The 17,297-nt window shown below is 50.9% G+C and overlaps 1 protein-coding gene across 3 annotated transcripts in view; it reads left to right on the forward strand.

The window, feature by feature from the left end:
* CPXM2 (carboxypeptidase X, M14 family member 2) overlaps window positions 1–17,297 on the forward strand; it is a 90,574-nt gene that overhangs the window by 20,092 nt on the left and 53,185 nt on the right. For all 3 annotated transcript variants that reach the window (XM_039870781.1, XM_039870780.1, XM_039870778.1), the window contains one exon: window positions 3,985–4,094. In XM_039870781.1, the coding sequence (XP_039726715.1) occupies window positions 3,985–4,094 (110 nt within the window). The remainder of the gene's footprint in view (window positions 1–3,984; window positions 4,095–17,297) is intronic.

Raw genomic sequence — 17,297 nt, forward strand, 5'->3', positions numbered from 1 at the left:
TTCAGTGTAGGAAAAGCCTTCACTTTTCTAAACGCGAAGATTTCTGTGTCAGACTTTCAGTGTATGTGTTCAGGTGGGCCTAGGAACTTTTGTCGGGAACAGTGTGATTCTGACCTGGGAGCTTTGCCTCGTGCATCTTTGCAGAAAGCGGGGTGGAATCGAGAGTTTGTGCTTAAACCAGTTTATATTGAAACTTTTTACTAATTACGAAATGTTTCCAAATGTGGTTTTGGGAAGGCAGGTGACTCTCAGCTGATCTAGCGTGTAGTTTTAGCTGAGCTTAGCGGGATACGGCATTACTGGGTACAGCGCCCCGCAGTAGGTGGGCGCCCCGCGGTAGGTGGGGATGCAGGAAATGTTTGTCACGCTAAATTGCATCGGTGGTTATGGGAACGGACTGAGAGTCAACGTGAAACGGACATGTGGTGGAGAGGGCATGGAGGTGTGCCGGAATAGGCGGCGGCCTCCTGAGTGAGAGCCGTGTCTCTGACCCCAGCTGGGGCTTCTGCCATCTGCCCGTGCGGGGACAGGACTCCGAGGAGGAGGAAGTTGCCACAGCCCTGGACAGCTTCTTCGGTAGTAGACTGTGGGGGACAACTGGGACACGTGCGTCAGCTGCAGTAGTCACATACGCAGCCAAGGAGCCAGCGGGGCTTCTCCTGTCAGGCAGGCTTGATGTGTGGAATGTCATGGGGAATGGCTGCTCTCCAGACACTCTCACCAGTGGGCTTCTGTGTCGGATCATGTGCACGTGTGATCTGATTGCTGCCGGCGTTGGTGGCCTCTGTGACATCTCGTAGATGAGGCAATGGGCTGAAGGCGGGGGGAGGGAAGACTCTCTGGGAGTCAGAGGGTTACGACCCTGTGCTGCAGGCTCCCTTCAAGCAGGGAGGAAGGAAGAAGAGAAACGGGAAAATGGTGTGTTACGGAGGCCACGGGGGCCGGGGAGGTGGCTTCCGTAGACAGGCAGCTCCACACGCCCGTCCCACGGACATGTCGGCTGTGAACTTGGAGACCTGGCACTAATTCCTCCTGCTCACAGGAGGACGTGTTCCCAGTAGGCAGACATGAGATGAAGCGAGTCATGCCCTCTCCGGGAGGTGCGGCGTGAGGTCCAGTGGAGACCCCTGAGAGGTGTGATGCTGTGGGGGTCCGCCACCTGCACCCCGTTCCTCTGGCAGCACATGGTTTGTGGATGATGAAGACTCTCGTGGCTCTCCCTGCACCTGTCCCGTGTCCCTGCCTTGGTCCCTTCTGCGGGATTCCTGCCATCCCTCCGATGATTCCTCTTCCGGTTTAAGGTAACCATGGTTTCTCACCGCCCGAGGAGCCGCACCACCCACGTGCAACGAGAACGTCGTCTTTGCCTGTGAAGGGCATGGCGTGTTCTCAGGGTAAAGCCATCTCCGGCTTCTTTACAGTAGCATGGCTGATGAAGAAGGATTTCAAACAAAACTAACTTCTCTAAAGAGAGGGTCCTCTAGTAAGAAAAACAAAATCCTTACGAGGAGTCCCTGACGACTGCGTCTGTGAGCGGGCCGAGTGTGTGTGTTCGCCTGGGTGCCCCACCAAAGGCGTCATCAGCTGTGCTGCGGGTGGAGGGAATGGCTTTTCTGGCATGTGCTGTCACGGCGTCTCGGGAGTGACGGGAGTGGACGTTTGTCTGATGTGGCAGCTGACAGCATTGTCAGCTGTGTGGAAGGCTGCCCTCACCAGGTGTGCATGATGATCCAGCCCCTTGAGAGGGCAGGCGTTGAGATTTTGAGTTGATATTAGATGTGCCTCCCCCCCGCCCCAATTATGGGCACTTTTCACCCTTTGTGTACCTTGGGGAGAGATGTGGGGTGCTTCCACATATCAACGGGAGAGCAATTTTAATGAACATGCAATTTTATTCATGTAGTTCCTTTTCGAATTATAATGTTCATGTATGTACATGAAATTTTCCTTTTCTGGAAGAAATGCTTTGGATAGCAAATGTTGCTTTATTAGCTAGTAAATAATATGTATGCGTGTCCGCCCACCTGTCTGTCTTTATCTAAATGGTATGAATGGAAGGCGTGAGCTGGACGCAGTGTGCGGAATTCACCACCTGCGTTGTTTTCCGCTACCAAGGAATGGGATGGGAACACGTTCAAATGGCCACCATCCTGAGACCCACGTGGGGCAGCTCGGACGCTTGGGCACCTGCTCTCAGGTGGCTGCCCGCCTGAGGGGCAGCTTCTGTGACTGTCATGGCCGGTAGTGGCAGGCAGCGTGGATTTCTGGAAGTTGGGTAAGAAAGAGCCTTGCTCAGTTGTCAGACACTTGAAGTCAATTTCGGGCAGGCAGGATGGAGAATCGCTCAGTGAACGTTTGGAACCGAGAATGTCCTCCAGGCGTCCAGGACATACCCCAGTGAAGGACCCGGTGATGGTGACTAGATTACTCTCTGTGGACTCAGCCTCGGGTGGTGAGGGGTGCTCGCTGCAGGGACCTCCGCTAGCTCCATGACCCCCTTGCTGCATCGCCCCCTCCCAGGCTCGCTGCTGGAACCCCCATTTGCTACATAGCTTCCCACTTGCTGCACCCCCTCTCCATTAACTGTGTTCCCCCATTCGCTGCATGTCCCCATTCTCGTGACCCCTCTTGTGGCATGGCCCCCTCTCCAAGAAGCCAGCCATTGCTTGCGGTGCCACTGGAAGCCCTGTGAGTTCTCTAGCGGCGTCATGCAGGTGACAGTGGCACCACTGACCCCCCCGTCCCCCACTCCTCACCACACTGGGTGCTCACGTCTGTATCCCTGTGCACGGCACAGATAGCTGATGGAAATTCGCCCATCTGGGCCGCCTCCTGGCTGCTGTGGGCAGGGCCGGGGGACAGCGTGGCATCGTTTGAAAGCCTGGAGATGAGAATCTGGAGGCCAGGAGCTGAGGTCCAGCGGTGCCTTGGATGACTCACCTCAAGTCTCAGGACTCAGTTTCCTCTTCTGAGAACTTAAGGGGAGGACTAGATGGTGTCTCGGGTCCCAGCAGCCCTCACTTTCCTAACCAGGTGCCCGCAGAGCACCCCTGGCCGCCATCTTCCCAGGCTCCTCCAGCCTCTTGAGACGGGAGAGGCCTTTCCCCTGCGGGAGTTCGTCGTGGATGGACAGACACCCCACGTCCCCAGGTGCTCCCGGATCCCTGGGGCTCTCCCGTCTCGGCAGTGACCCCGACGGCCTGTTACCTTAGGGACTTTCTCGTACTTCCAGCGGAAATGGACTTTGTTCACTTCTGCTGCAGGGTTTTTTATTCCACCAGGGTCGGACTTGAAGGAGGCAGCATCACTGGGACTGACCCAGCCAGATGCCAGGGCGTGAGAGCAGCTGCCCAGCAGTCAGGAGGCCTGGATTCCAGCCCGGGGCTGCTGTTACAGCTCTTACCTGTGGGGGCGATGGCGGGAGGGCCGAGGGGCTTTCGCGGCACCGGCGTCTTATTCCGGGGGCAGCTGGGGCCCGACCGTGTTTAGAAGCCACGCTCGAAGTTACCCGCTTTGTCAAGAACAGAAGACAATGGATTTCTGCCGTTTACATCGCTTTGCACATTGGCACGCACGACGCAAGGGCCGGAGCTGCCGGAGGAAAATCAACAAGTTCTGATTCATTGGCACAGCTCAGCCCACGGGGTTGCTCCGAAATTCCTAACCAATAACGCTCCCCGACGGCGTCACCCTGTGGAAGGTTCCTTCACCAGAAACTGGGGACACTGGGGTAGCGTGGACAGCAACAGGGAGAAGGAACATCGGGGCACAAACACCCAGGGGGGAGATGCCGGCGCCGGGGAGAACCGGCACGATGCTGACGGCGGCTGCACCGCATTTGTCCCGACAGCGGTGGGCGGGGCTGCGATGACCCCCTGGGAGTTTGGGGGGAGGAACAGAAAAGCACGTGGGCGGCTTGAGAAAAGCAGAAACCTGTTTCTTTCAGCACCCGTCCTTGTTTTTAACGAGCGTTGTCCTTTCCAGGTTGCCCGCCTCTTGGTCTGGAAACCTTAAAAATCACAGACTTCCAGCTCCACGCGTCCACGGTGAAACGCTACGGCCTGGGGGCGCATCGAGGGCGGCTCAACATCCAGGTACCGGCGCCGGGGGCGGGGTTCCGACTGCGTGGCCGGCCGCTCGGGTCACAGACCCGCGATGGCTGGTTGCGCTCGGGTGGGCACCGGGCAGGGCACTTACCGTGCCTGAGCCTCATTCTCACGAAAGGAAGGGCGTTGCTGCGGAGCCATCATCTTACAGGGGCGGGGCGGGCCCTGGACCCAGGATCGCTGTTTTCTCCTGACTTCTGAGTGAGAAGGAAGCTGCTGGTACCTGCGTCCCGGTCAGTCCGCGTCCACGTGATCTGTCTGGAAAGGACGGGGAGAAGCCGAACCCCTGTGGGTTTGGGCAGGCAGTGGTGTTCGCCCTCTCATCCCTCCCTGCCGGGGCTTCTCACAGAGGTCCATCACACGTATCTCTTCCAGGCTGTTCCGTGGCCTCCCCCAGGTAAAACGCTTAGTGGCTTTCTTGGGCCTGGCACTTCATGGCTGCCCTCCCTCCCTGAGGCTCAGGGGCCACCGGAACCTTGTCCCTCATCACTGTCAAGGTCCTGCTCCGAGCAGGTGAGCCCCTCCTTGCACAGTATACACCATGAGCTTCCTGTCTGCAGGGCTTTATTCTCCGCGGGCCCCCTGCCTGCACCCCTGCCTGCACCCCTGCCCTCGCCACCATGCCCAAGCAGCAGAAGGCCCGCTCAGAGATGAGTGTCCTCCCGTCGCTCTAACAACGTTTCATAACTGTAACGACTTAAGCAGCACAAATGTCTTCTGTCACCGTTCTGGAGGGTAAGAGCCTCCTTAGGCTCAGATCGAGGTTCCACCTTCCGCAGCCTCTGGGGAGAATCCCTTTCTTTGCCCATTCCGGCCTCTCGCGTCTCCTGCATTCCTTGCCCGTGGCCCCTTCCTTCTTCAAAGCCGGCCACGGCAGGTTGAGTGCGTCCTGCCTCCTCCGTCTTCGAAGCACTTTTAAGGACCCTCGTGATTATGTCAGGCCCACCTGGATGATCGAGGCTCACCTCCCCACCTCGAACGATCTTAGGTGCACCCGGCAACCTTCATGCCGTTGCAACCTCGCATCTTCACAGGTGCTGGGATTAGCACGTGGTCATCTTTGTCGGGGCGAGGCTGTTTTCCTGCCGACCCATCTGCCTTTTCCCTCCCGCTCCAGCCCTGGCCGATCCGCCCCTTCTCAACTCAGCGTTTGGTCACGTAGGGTCCTGTGTGGTTCTCTAACAACCTGATTCTCTAATATTTTAGTTTTCTTTCCCCAACTGATCCGTGACTGGGTGTGGTTTCCTTTCTGCACATGCGCCATCTCATCGAGCCTTTTTTTGGGGTGGGGGCGGTCCTTTCATCTCCTCCATCAAGGCTGCATTCCGAGCGGCAGAGTCGACACCCCATTCTCCCAGTGGTCACTGTAAGTGTGCCGGGAACTGGACAAGCGTGGACTGGGCCCCTTCACGGGGGGCTCCCGGGCTTGGGGGCACCTGCGCAGAGCTCCGGCTCCAAGCTGCTTCTGCTCTTTCCTCCCCGCCCCCGACACTTGCCTGCGTCCGATGGACTTGCAAAGCGCTCGATCATCTCCACGTTGCAGTTCAGAAGAATTCAGGTCGAACCTTTCCAGAACTAACTTTAATGAAATCCAAAGTTGGCTTATAAGTAGTCTTTCTTCTTCTTTTTTTTTAAAATAATAGTTGTTAAGAAACATTTGCATGTGTACAACTGGACACTGTGTTTTACGAGAGAATGAACTCTTAAAGTCTGAACAGTAGTGACCCTTAAAAATCTGAGAGCCTCCAGCATCTTGAACAGATTCCGGTCCTCCGAGTGAATAAAGCCAGACCAGAGCAGGGCTGGACCCGAGTGGGCGGGAGGCTGTGCCGTGCGCTAATTGGAAGAGCTGTCACCTGATGCCTTGAATGCTTTCTCTATAAATGAAATGATCCTTTATTAAAGAGCAGGTGGTCACATGTACCCACACTGTCAGTCAGAAGTGGAAAGGACCTGTTCGTCCTAAATCGGTGGGGTGGGGTAGGGGGTGAGGGTCGCGTGCCTCCAGTGGGGAAGCCTGGCGCAGAGTGGGAAGGCAGAGTGCTGAGTGCAGACCTTGGCCCTGACACTTCTAGATTTGGGGGTCTTTAGAACAATTATCTTACATCTCTGAGTCTCGGTCACCTCATCAGAAAAACGAGAGTCCCAAGCATTTGCAGGATTTGTTGAATGGTGAAATTAGGAAATGAATAATCTTAAAACATTTATTGGATCATCTCATTCCTCTACTTAAGGCCTCCAGTAGCTGCCAGGTGCTCTTGGGATAAACCCCTGCCCGGCCCTGCGTGATCAGCTCTCTTAACTCCTGTGTGGCACTGTCGCTTCTGAATGACGGTTGACTCGTTTCCTTGGGTGTTGTCTGTCTTTCCTTGAGTGGAGCCCCTAGGTTAGAAGGGGCTTCGTCTCCCCTCCTCTCCTGTCCCCCACTGCGACCCTTCCCCCCAGGCCAGAATAGTGCCCGGCACACAGGAAGTGCACAGAGGATGTCAGATGGCAGAAGACTCGGCTGAAGTGCAGGTGGCTGTTACTAGCTCCCCTGCCCTCTCTGGGTTACCAAGGAGGCCCGGCTGGCAGGCGGGCCATCCCGCAGGGAGCAGTGGCTGGGCTGCCCTTGCTTCCTGGTCATCGTCCCTGTGTCTTTCTTCACCCAAGGGAGGCACGTGCTAGAGAGAAAGCATGCTTCTTGGGCTGAAGGTGTCGGCAGACGCGTGCTCCTGCCTTCAGCTGGGGTAAAAATGGGGGGAGGGGTGAAAATTACTTCAGCGCTAGTTGTCTTTCTGGGGATTTATTCTTTCTTCAGTGATCTGCCGTCTCCCCTGATGCCTGGTCTCATAAGAACGCCTCCACACTTGCTTGGAAGGTGTGAAATTGCTGCTTTCATAGCCAGGTCCGGCCAGCCGTCCCCAGGCCCTGGGCTCCTGCCCCCACCTGTCAGTCACAGCGCAGTGTTGCCTGTGGCGTGGGTGAGGGGCTCCAGGACATCACCCCCCATGGGGCAGGTATAACGAGGTCAGGGCCCCTCCCGTAGTTCTTCCCAGAATCAGTGCCCCAGAAACGTGGTCCGCTGTCACTCATGTTCCGAAACGCGTCTTCCCAAGCATTCCGTTCGAAACGCAGTTTAAAAATAACCCCGTCTTGTCTCACATCGAGTATTTTGTAGGCGTGGCAAGCTAATGGGACTTTATGTGTGAGAAACACCAAGGCGTCAGAATGAGAAACCGTATTTAAATGCCATCAGGCTGGATGCAGGTGCGTTAGTCCAGCCCCTGGCCGGCCCCGGCTCTGCGGGCGCACATGCGGTTCACCCAAAATGCTCAGGCTCGCAGGCTTGTTGCGTCCTGGTTCGCCCGCTAACGCGCTGAGTGGCCTGGGGCAAGTGGCCCACCTCCTCTGAGGCTCAGTGTCTTCGTCAGTCAACGGGGGGGTCCCAGCACCCCTTCATGGAAGGCGAAGATCGAAAGGCATAAAAGGAGACTCGTCTTCGATAATTCTCCATTGCCATGTTCGTGCTGTTAGAATTCATTCGTGCAGTTGACCGCCGTTGCCCGGACTGGCCCCAGGCCCTCGGGTGCCAGCGTGTCCCCATTTCTCGGGACGCCTCTGTCTCTGGTGGAGGCAGAGCGGGAATCAGCGCCGAGAGTGGTGGGCGCTGTGCTAAGCACCTCACGCGTGTCACATGAGACGAGTGGTACAATTATTATCATTACCTGTACCTTGTAGGACGCAGACCCGTTGGGTTGGTAGAGTAACTTGGTTAAGACTTCCTGGGAGAGGCGGGATGTGGCTACGAGCTGCTTTAAGCCTGGGGTCGTTGCCCCTGACGACGCCATGTGACTACCCCCAAGTCGACAGGTAGAAAAGCTCTGGATGCATCTGGGACGACACGAGGCCGTGTCTGTCTCTCTTTCCTGATGTTTATTGCACATCGATTTGCTCGTCTGTCGCCCTCGCCAAATGCTGACGTCGCGGACAGTGGGAATCTCATCTTCGGAGCATCCCTCGGCGGTTTGAGCACACTGCCTGCACGCGTCTGCGCTCGCCGAAGGTTTCTGGGGAGAAGCTGCCATGCTTCAGGGCACCATAGCTCCGTGACGACGTCTCTGGAAGGGGGCGGAGCCGGCTGCTGTGCTGCCTCTTGTGTTTGGCTCATGTGTGATGGGCAAATACAGAATGATGTAATTATGACACAGAGGTAGTGTTGGTTCACGTGTCAATTTTGCCAATACGCCAGTGTTTTGTGGGACCAGGCACCAGCACTTTACCCTGTAATGCACCAACACACTGAGTACAGGACCCTCCAAAGAATTCCTCTGTCCTGTACGTGGTACTTGTCACTCCCTGCTCTTCTGAGAAGGCTCTGGTGGGGGTGGGGAGACAGGGGAGGGATACTGGGTGGGAGCTGGGGCTGTGCTCCATTTTAGATTATTTATCGCTCAGTTTTTTTTTTTTGCATTTGCCCTTACTTCAAACTCAGCAGCTTCTAGCTTCTACTTCCTTCTGCCCCTCCCATCGTACTGCCTTCATCTTCTTTTTAAATGTCAAACCCTAGCATGATAGCTGTATTAAGAAAATTCGTAAGCAATTTCACATGTCTCCTTAACCACGCTAGTATGTTTTAGGATTGATGTTTTTAGTTTTCTGATTACAGGGCCGCATAGATTTTGAAGCCTATTTTCCCCGTGAACTCCGTCTTTATAATGCAAGATTTTGCAGTCAATGAGCTTTTACTGAGTTGCATTTGCCACATTATAGCAGAAACACCTGTCTCTTTGTCTTAGTTCGTTTGGGCTGCTGTAACGGAATACCATGGACCAGGTGGCTTATAAACAACACATTTGTTTCTCACAGTTCTGGAAGCTGGGAAGTCCAAGGTGAAGGTGCCAGCAGATTCCGTGTCTGGTGAGGGTCTACTTCCTCGTTCACACACAGCTGGCGAGGGAGCTCTGTGGGGTCTCCTTTTCAAGAGCAGTAATCTTATTCAAAAGGGCTCTACCCCTGCCAAAGGCTCCACCTACTAATACTGTCACCTTAAGCATTAGGTTTCAACAGGAATTTTGAGGGGACATAAAAACATTCAGTCAATAGCATTCTTTTGTCTTCGTGTTAAGCATAAGACTTTGAAGCAGTCAAAGCACCTTCTAACTCAACTTATAACTTCTCCTTTTTGCGAGTGGAATTTTGCTTATGTCAATTTAATAGTATAAGCTTAGAGAAAAAACCCCAGGCCTTCATTTCACCAGTGCATTGGGACAAGATAGGTCTTCCAAGAATTCAGGGAAGAGATCCAGTTCAGCGGATCTCAGCGGTTTGCCCTCTTGCTAGGGTTATTCTTACCGTGTGCCCGGGACCCTTATACATAAGTCACTTGTGAGGCTGTGATCTCATTTAGAAGAAGGAATAATCATTGGCGGCTTCTGCTTGCAGACAGATTAGAAATTTCAAATCTCAAAGAAAACGAACATTTTGACGATGACCTCTAAAATCAGGCTCGGATCATCGGCCTGTAGTTGGTCTTAGGAGGTAACCCTGTATTCAGGAGGGTCATTCGATGGCAGCGCATCACCTGTTCTGTCCCCACATAATCCTCTGAGGACCCCAAGAGGTTTTCCATGACTCATAAACTGGAGGGTGGGTGTGTCCCACCGCCATCACCATGTGGATGCTTTCTTAGCTGGAAAGCCTGGCCACTTCGAAGGGCTGGTTTCGATTTCATTCTTATGACTCTAAAGTTAGGGCAAGTATGAGCCCGACGTGTGATCAGAAGAAATGAAATACCGAGAGCGAGACTGTCACCATGGTTCCTGCCTGTGAACTAGAGCGTGAGGGAGTTGGTGCTCGGATCAAAGTTTTGGAAGAGCCGATGCTTCGAGGTCACGAGACAAACCATGGGGTTCTGCGTTAAGCCCTCCAGGTGTCTTTGTGAGATCTGCTCATGGTCGTGGCCCACGTCTCGCTCACATATGTTAGAAATGACTTGGAGTTTGACCCTTAGAGAAGTTAGCTCACCGCTGGTACCTCCTTCACGAGCGACTGTCTGGTTATGATAATGACGTCTGTCAGAGCCATCCCTCAGCCCCGCTGGAACGAACCCCAGCTCCCTCGTTAGTTCCTTCCTCAAAGGCATTCTCCAGGGCTCCTGGGTGCTGACATTAGGGTCCACTTCCAATGTTCCGGTCATCTTTTTACCTGAAGTGAGGCGTAAGCCCCGAAGGGGGCCGGTGCCTGTGGCTTTGGATGTGCCCCACAGGAAGATGCGAGGTCAGCTCTAGAACATGGAACCGAGTTTTATACTGGTGTCAAAGTTCACGTGCACGGGGACATTCCGTACATCAGGCTCACTGTTCCCTTTGGCCCCGAAGCACATTCATCCTGGCAGGAAGTCTGTGGGCAGCATCATTTTCTCGAGCATCACCGATGCCCGTCCCACCTCCGCCTGTCCCTGGTGCCATCTGCACCCAGAGTCTTCTGACGCCACAGCCCGTCCGTCCCTTCAGACCATCCCAGTTCTCCGGGTGCTCGGCCTCCCGTCTGTTTCTGGCTGCAGGAAGCATTGCTGTAACTCAGCAAGCTCTAGGGGGTGGGGCGTCTGCGTACAAGGTGCTGTGAGGGCAGAAATAATCCCAGTGGGTATCGTTCCCAAACCAAGGAATGTCCTGCCTGTTCCGATAAAGAGATTTTGTTTTGCATCTGGCTTCAAGGAACAGTCTGGGAGACAGTGTTCGCATGCCAAAACGCTGGAATTTTGGATATTTGGATTTTTATGGGAATAACAGGACCAAATATTTTAAATCATGACTCTCTTGGAAAATTCGAAACGAGTATTACCGTAACGTGCTGTTCTGAATCTCAAGAAGCTGGCATGGTAAACACATGAGCTGTGAGAGGAACTAAGACCAGGAGCACAGGACAGCAAGAGAGGGCAGCGAGGAAACCAGGACCCCGGCTGTGAAGCACAGCTCGTGGGGAGCCACGGGGGCTCTCTGGGTCTGATCTGGATTCTGTCCCACTTGTAATGCGAATTTTTCTTAACTATTCAATTAAATTTTGTTAAACTGATATTTCATTTCATCTTCAATATACTTGGAGGGAAACTCTGTTCTAGAGAAAAGGAAATCGAAGTCAGAGGCGAAATGACCTGTCCCAGCCCCACAGCTAGTCAGCAGAGCTGAGGCTCGAAGTTCAAGGTTTCTGGCTGCAGGTAAACCTACGCTTCTTGCTCTGCATCTCTGTACCCAGGAGAAGGTCCAGCGTGTTCACCAGCTTGTGACCTTGTGGCCTCCCCCGAAGACCCATCTTGCGACTGGTCTCCCTGAGCCACCTCCTGGCAGGGCCCAGAGCAGTCTCAGGGGCGTAGCAGTCACACCCACGGGGCACAACCGAGCGTGCCTTCTCAAACGATGCTGCGTGGGCTGGGCCAGGCAGGCCAGGCCGACTGTCTCCTGGACGTGTACAGTCGGGAGTCTGTGTGCAGGCCATTTTGTGCTAGGCTTTCAGCGGACATAACCAACTTTCAGTGCACAAGCAGAGAAGCAGTGTGGGGAGAGGTCGAAGGAGAGGAAGGAAGAGAAAGGTCAGAACAGGTCCTTCCTTTATCCACTTCATTTAAAAACAGCAAAACCACCTCCCGGAGAACTTTGCGCGCTAGGCTCTATTATAAATTCTGGGGGAACAGTGATGAGTAAATATGGAAATAGTCCCTGATCCGTTAGCAAATATTTATGGAGGACCTACTATGTGCTGGACCCTATTTAGGTGCTTGGGGTCCCTCCGTGACCAAAACAGACAATGCGTCTTGCCATCCGAAAGCTTACATTCTAGTTGGGGAGGCACATAAAAGCAAGACATGTAATAAAGTATAACTTTTATAACAGGCTAGGAGGTGCTATAGAGGGAAGAAAACAAACCGAGAGCCAGCAGTGGGGGTCAGGAGGGCCAGCTCTGGGGCGGAGACAGGTCACAGTTAAAAGTGATCAAGGTCGGCTTCATAGAGGAGGTGATACTTGCGTTAAGCTGGCTTGAGGATCAGCAGGGGGTGAGGTAGCTACGGGAAGAGCATGCTGGGCAGTGGGAATGGCTGGTGCAAGGGTCCACGGTGACAGCATGTCTGTGTCACAAGGAGCAGCAGGAGGCTGACGTGGCCAGGGCACAGTGAGCAGGGGAGAAGGCGTGGGCCCGAAGTAACGCTGGAAAGGCTTTGCTTCTGGCTTTTATTCTTGAGTCGGTTGGAGGATCCGTGGAAAATTATGGGCATAAGAATGACATGCTGTGACTTACACATGCAAAGCACCAACCTAGTCACTGTGTTGGCTTAGGACAGCAAGCACCAAAGCAGGGAGGCCCCTTGGGGACAACCTCAGCATCTCAGATGGGGTGGTGCTGGCTCCAGCCAAGACTGGAGTGGCGGAGGTGGTGAGAAGTGGTTGGATTTTGGATGTTTGAAGTAGGATTTTCTGATGAAGAGGCGCACGAGGTTTGGATTGAAGGGCGCCAGAGATAAAAAGAAGCACCCAGGGTGCCTCTAGTGTTTTTTGGCCTGCAATTCTGATAATCTAATGGGAAAATGAAATTATTAAAAAACCATCTCACCAGCGAATGCGCAATTATAACCAGTAGTTAATACTCAGGAAGGAGAGGATCATGTGTCTTAGTTTCCTGGGGCATCTGTAACAAAGTCCCACCAACGGGGCAGCTCGTTTCTTAGAAAATTTAAATCTTTATTTCTAAATAATATGCACGTATTGATATGTATTGATTTATAAATTTTTGACTTTATCTTTTAAATTTGTATATGGAAGATGAGAATTAGAGCTTATTTTTCTACACTTGTACTCCTCTTTAATGCTTCCAATAAAATTCTATCTCAAAGTTTGGGTACATCTGTATTCAAGGTTTTCATTCTTATGGCTGTGTAAATATTGCTTACTACCGAGCCAAGAATCTAGATCTGCTTGTATTTTTAAAAGCATGTCCCCGCATCCTGCAATAATAGGTCTAGGTCTATAAATACCCTTTAATATCATTATCTATAAAGTCAAGCCTGTTCAATATTTTTAGCTTCACTTTTGTGTTTTGTTTTTGTAGATGTCCCCAGGGGCACGTTCACTCACTGTATTCAGAATGGGTTGCTCTCCCAGTCTTCCGCAGAGACTGTCCTGGGTCTTCCTTAACCATCATCCTGAGAATTCTCTCCAGTGATGGAGCCTTTGATTCCTCGATGCGATGTCTTTCTCTTTTTGGTGTTCTGCCTCGTTTTTTTGTGGAGCACCTTCTGTAGTAGCTTCATGGAAATGGTGCATGAGAAATAAATTTTTTGAGGCTCCGGGAACTTGAAAATGTCTTTATTTTATCATCGCAATTGATTGGAAGTCAGCTGAGTGTAAAATTCTAGGATGAAAAATCTTTTCCTTCAGAATTTTGGTCGTTATCGCTTTATCCTTCTAGCTTTAGATGTTGGTATTTAGAAATCTGATACCATTCTTACTCCTTTCGCTTTGTTTTATATATTTGTTTATTTGTTAATTATTATATATTATTAGTTTCCTCTTTGGAAACTTTTAGAATCTTCTCTTTATTTCTGATGTTTTGAAGTTTCATAACGATATGCCTTCGTGCAGGTCTTATTTTATTCATTGTACTAAATTCTTAGTGTTTCAGAGACTTAAGCCGTTCAGGGACATTATCTTATAGTATTTTGGTTTTTTTTGCCATTTCTTCTACTAAAAATCTCCTGGATTTCTTCCTCTACTTGTGTTATGTTTCTCTTATTGTCCATTGATACTGGAATTTGCACATTCCGAGAGCTCCCCATGCAATTCTTTTTCCTTTCTGACAATATCCTGTTGTTTCATGCAAACAAGATATTTTCTTTCAAAAGATATTAATTGTCGTTTCTTTGAGGCTTTCCTCCTGAAATTTATATTTTTAGTTTTGTCGTTGGTGTCGTTCATTCATGCCAGGCAGCATTGCGTTCTAGACTTGGATGCTGGGGCATACCTCACTCTTCAGGACGCTGATAGCCACTGAGTTCCCTGTTTCTATGTATCACATCACACCTGCCCTCCGCGATGTCTGAGCCCCCCATATCCAGAGCCCCTGTTTTTTTTTTGTTTATTTTTTAGAGAAAAATTTCAGGTTTTCTTTGGAGTAGTGGGGATGTGGGAACCTAATTTTTCTAATACACATTTTGAATCAATTCCCTGTTTTCAGCATTGCTCATTCTCACCTTCCAAGATACTTAAGAATCCAGTCTGTGAGTTTCTTAGATTCTGCGTGGTTCGCTTCACATTGCTGTGCCTCTTGTAAATTAGCACTGCCTTCTCTTGCTGAGTCATTCGGCATTCCTCCACGGATTTCTGTCTTCATATAGTTTAATTCGCCTTCTAGTTTCTGTCTGAAAGATCAAGGTTGTAGGTTTCTTTTATCTTGTTTTTTTTTTGGCTGGGGTAAGGGAGAATTTTGAGAGAAGAACACAGAAAAACCAACATATTTACTCCTATCATCTTGAAACAGAAAAATCCTATTTGACTCATCTTAAATGGATGGTATCAGGTTTTCTCTTTGTTCCAGATTTAATAATCCCCAAATTTATTTTTTCTTCTGTTAGATATAATAATTTTTTTAAAGGTAAAGTAATGATGTGTATAACCTAATTGCCTTGAGAAAATTACATTAATTATCAATTTATTTGGTACTGTGGCATAAATAATCATCGCACGTAGTGGAGTTTTCAAGACTAGACTAGCTTACACTTTAAGGAATTAGGGCGTTTATTTCAACAACTTCTCATTGAAATGTCTCCAAAGTTGATGAAGTATTTCTCTGCGTTATTAAACAGAAAGGGATGTGAATGCACCCCTCTCTTGGTTTCTCAGAGACATCGTATGAATATCGTTTATTGCCGTGTGGTATAATTTGGTGACATCCGTGGGGCTGGTACCTCCTCTCTCTCTGAATCCTCCCAAGTACTTGCTTTACAAATTTATAATTGATTTTGCCGAGGTGGCTGTCATTTCCCAGAGATGGCTGTCATTTCCCTATGAGTCAGCTTCAGGAAGGGCTTTTCAATGCCCTGACACCTTACTATTTATTTGACTGTTCGTTGAGCCCAGGAAGAGCTGAGATTGGCAGCAGAAGCAAAATATCCAGGCTGGCAAACCCAGGAACCTGAAGTTGCGTTCTAGATCACAGACAGTGGGCTCTGGTTGAATGACAGGAGGCTAGTTCCTGTAAGAGTCCATGCGTCTGTGGGGTGAACCTCCCGACTGTGTGGTAGCTCTGTTCTTGTCTGCTTGGCCCCTGACCAGACATCCTCAGCCTTGGCATGTCTGACATGTCGGGTCAGGCGCTTCTTTGCGGGGGGATGGCCTGCGTGTTATAGAATGTTTAGCAGCATCCCTGGCCTCTACGCCTTAGTGGCCGACAGCACACATCTCCCCCAGCTGTGACAGCCAAAAGTGACTCCCTGGGGGGGGCCACGTGGACTCACGTTGGAAACCTTACATGAGTTTTCTCTTTTTTTAGATTTCCTAACTCTATCCTGGATAGTCGAAGTTGTAGAAAACGTATGGCAGTTAACTGCAATAGTATTGTAATTCCTTAGAACTTTTTAAAATGTGAAATAATTTTTTAGAATGTGAAACGATTTGCCAAATATCCGTTGTTTTAAATATACAGATAACTGACATTATTGAGTACTTTTTTTTAGTCCATGCTAACTGTATGTGCCAGGCCCAGGCATAATCAACACCGTAAGGGAGAAAGGATCATTATTCCCACTTTAACGGATGGGGGAGATGAGACACAGAGCATTTAAGCAAATTACCTGAGTTTAAACAGCGTGTAAATGGCAAAGCAGGATTCACACCCAAGCAGGGGACCTCGGCACAAGCTCTTCACCAGCACCCCGTGCAGGGGGTGATTTTAAGACGCAGACCAAGATGCAAGCTCCACGTGTCGGCCTCGGCCTGCCTGTGCATTCTAAGCTCCAGACGGCAGGGGTGCTCACGCTTCTACCTTTACCTTCCTACTGCCGAGGCCACTGCTTGGCATGTAGTAGAGACACAGTGAAGGTCAATTTCAATGCATTAGTGAGACTGTTCTAAACATCGGTCTCATGGGCTGTTTACAAGAAAAGAGGAAGCACAGCAAACCCTAAGTGCAGGTTAGGGTTCCTCGAAAGAAGAGGCGCTGCGTCTCGAAAGAAGCGGTGCTGTGACGTTGGTCGTTAGGGTGCTGCAGGGCCTCTCTGACTGGGAGGATCGCTGCCTTTGGTGAAGAAAGCGAGTGATCGTGGATGTACAGCCTACAGGCTGGTCGTCTGGTTGCCTGGCAGTGTTGGGAAGGGAGAGGTCATGCTTCGTGGGGAGAAGACCGTGATATCGTAGTTTTCCGACAGTTGCCCTCAGAGCTCTTTCGAGATTGTTTCAGGAGAGGATTGGACATGCGCGCGCTGTGGTTTGGTCCTGATCCAAGGCATAGGTTAGCCGGTGCCGCCGTGGAACCCTTGGTCAACCTGCTCCTCTGCAGTCGCTGGACTCTGAGTGTCACGTCCTTAAGGCTTCCCAGAATTTGAGCTGAAAAGCGCTCAGAGGGAGAGAAGATGGGCTGGCCTATCACTTTTCTCGTTCATTTATCATTCGGACCTTTTCTCATCCGATTCTGTGCTCGCGAAATAGTCGTGGGACAATGGGATTGATGCAGAAAGGGTCTTAGGAAACCAGGAAGCATTGCTTGGTTCAAATATCCTCTTTTTTTTTTTTAAGGTCAGGAAATTCTCTTTTTAAATGGTGGTAACACAGGGAACATTCCAGAGCAGAAACTTCACCTACCTTATAAATTCGGATCAAAGAAATCTTTGATAGCGATAGTAGTCGATATTCAACACATCAAGTGACTTAAGTACGAATAGATCAATATTCACTAGATAAACAACCTTCAACACCTACCTCAAATATTACCTCTGCTTTGGGGCTTTCTGTCGTGGTCTCCCCAGACCAAGTTAGCTGTGCTATCCTTAAATGCTCCCTTAACAGTTTGCTCTTCTTCCTTAAGTAACACATGCCCATTGTGTTCTAATGAATCTATTTTAATGTCTTTCTTCCTGCCTGGATGCTGAGCTTCTGGGAGGGGACGATTCACCTTGTATCCCCAGCACCTGGTGTGTGTGGGCTGGTACGTAGGAGACGGTCTGTG

The sequence above is a fragment of the Pteropus medius genome, unplaced genomic scaffold (assembly GCF_902729225.1).
Source record: "Pteropus medius unplaced genomic scaffold, Ma_sr-lr_union100, whole genome shotgun sequence".
Lineage (NCBI taxonomy): Eukaryota > Metazoa > Chordata > Mammalia > Chiroptera > Pteropodidae > Pteropus > Pteropus medius.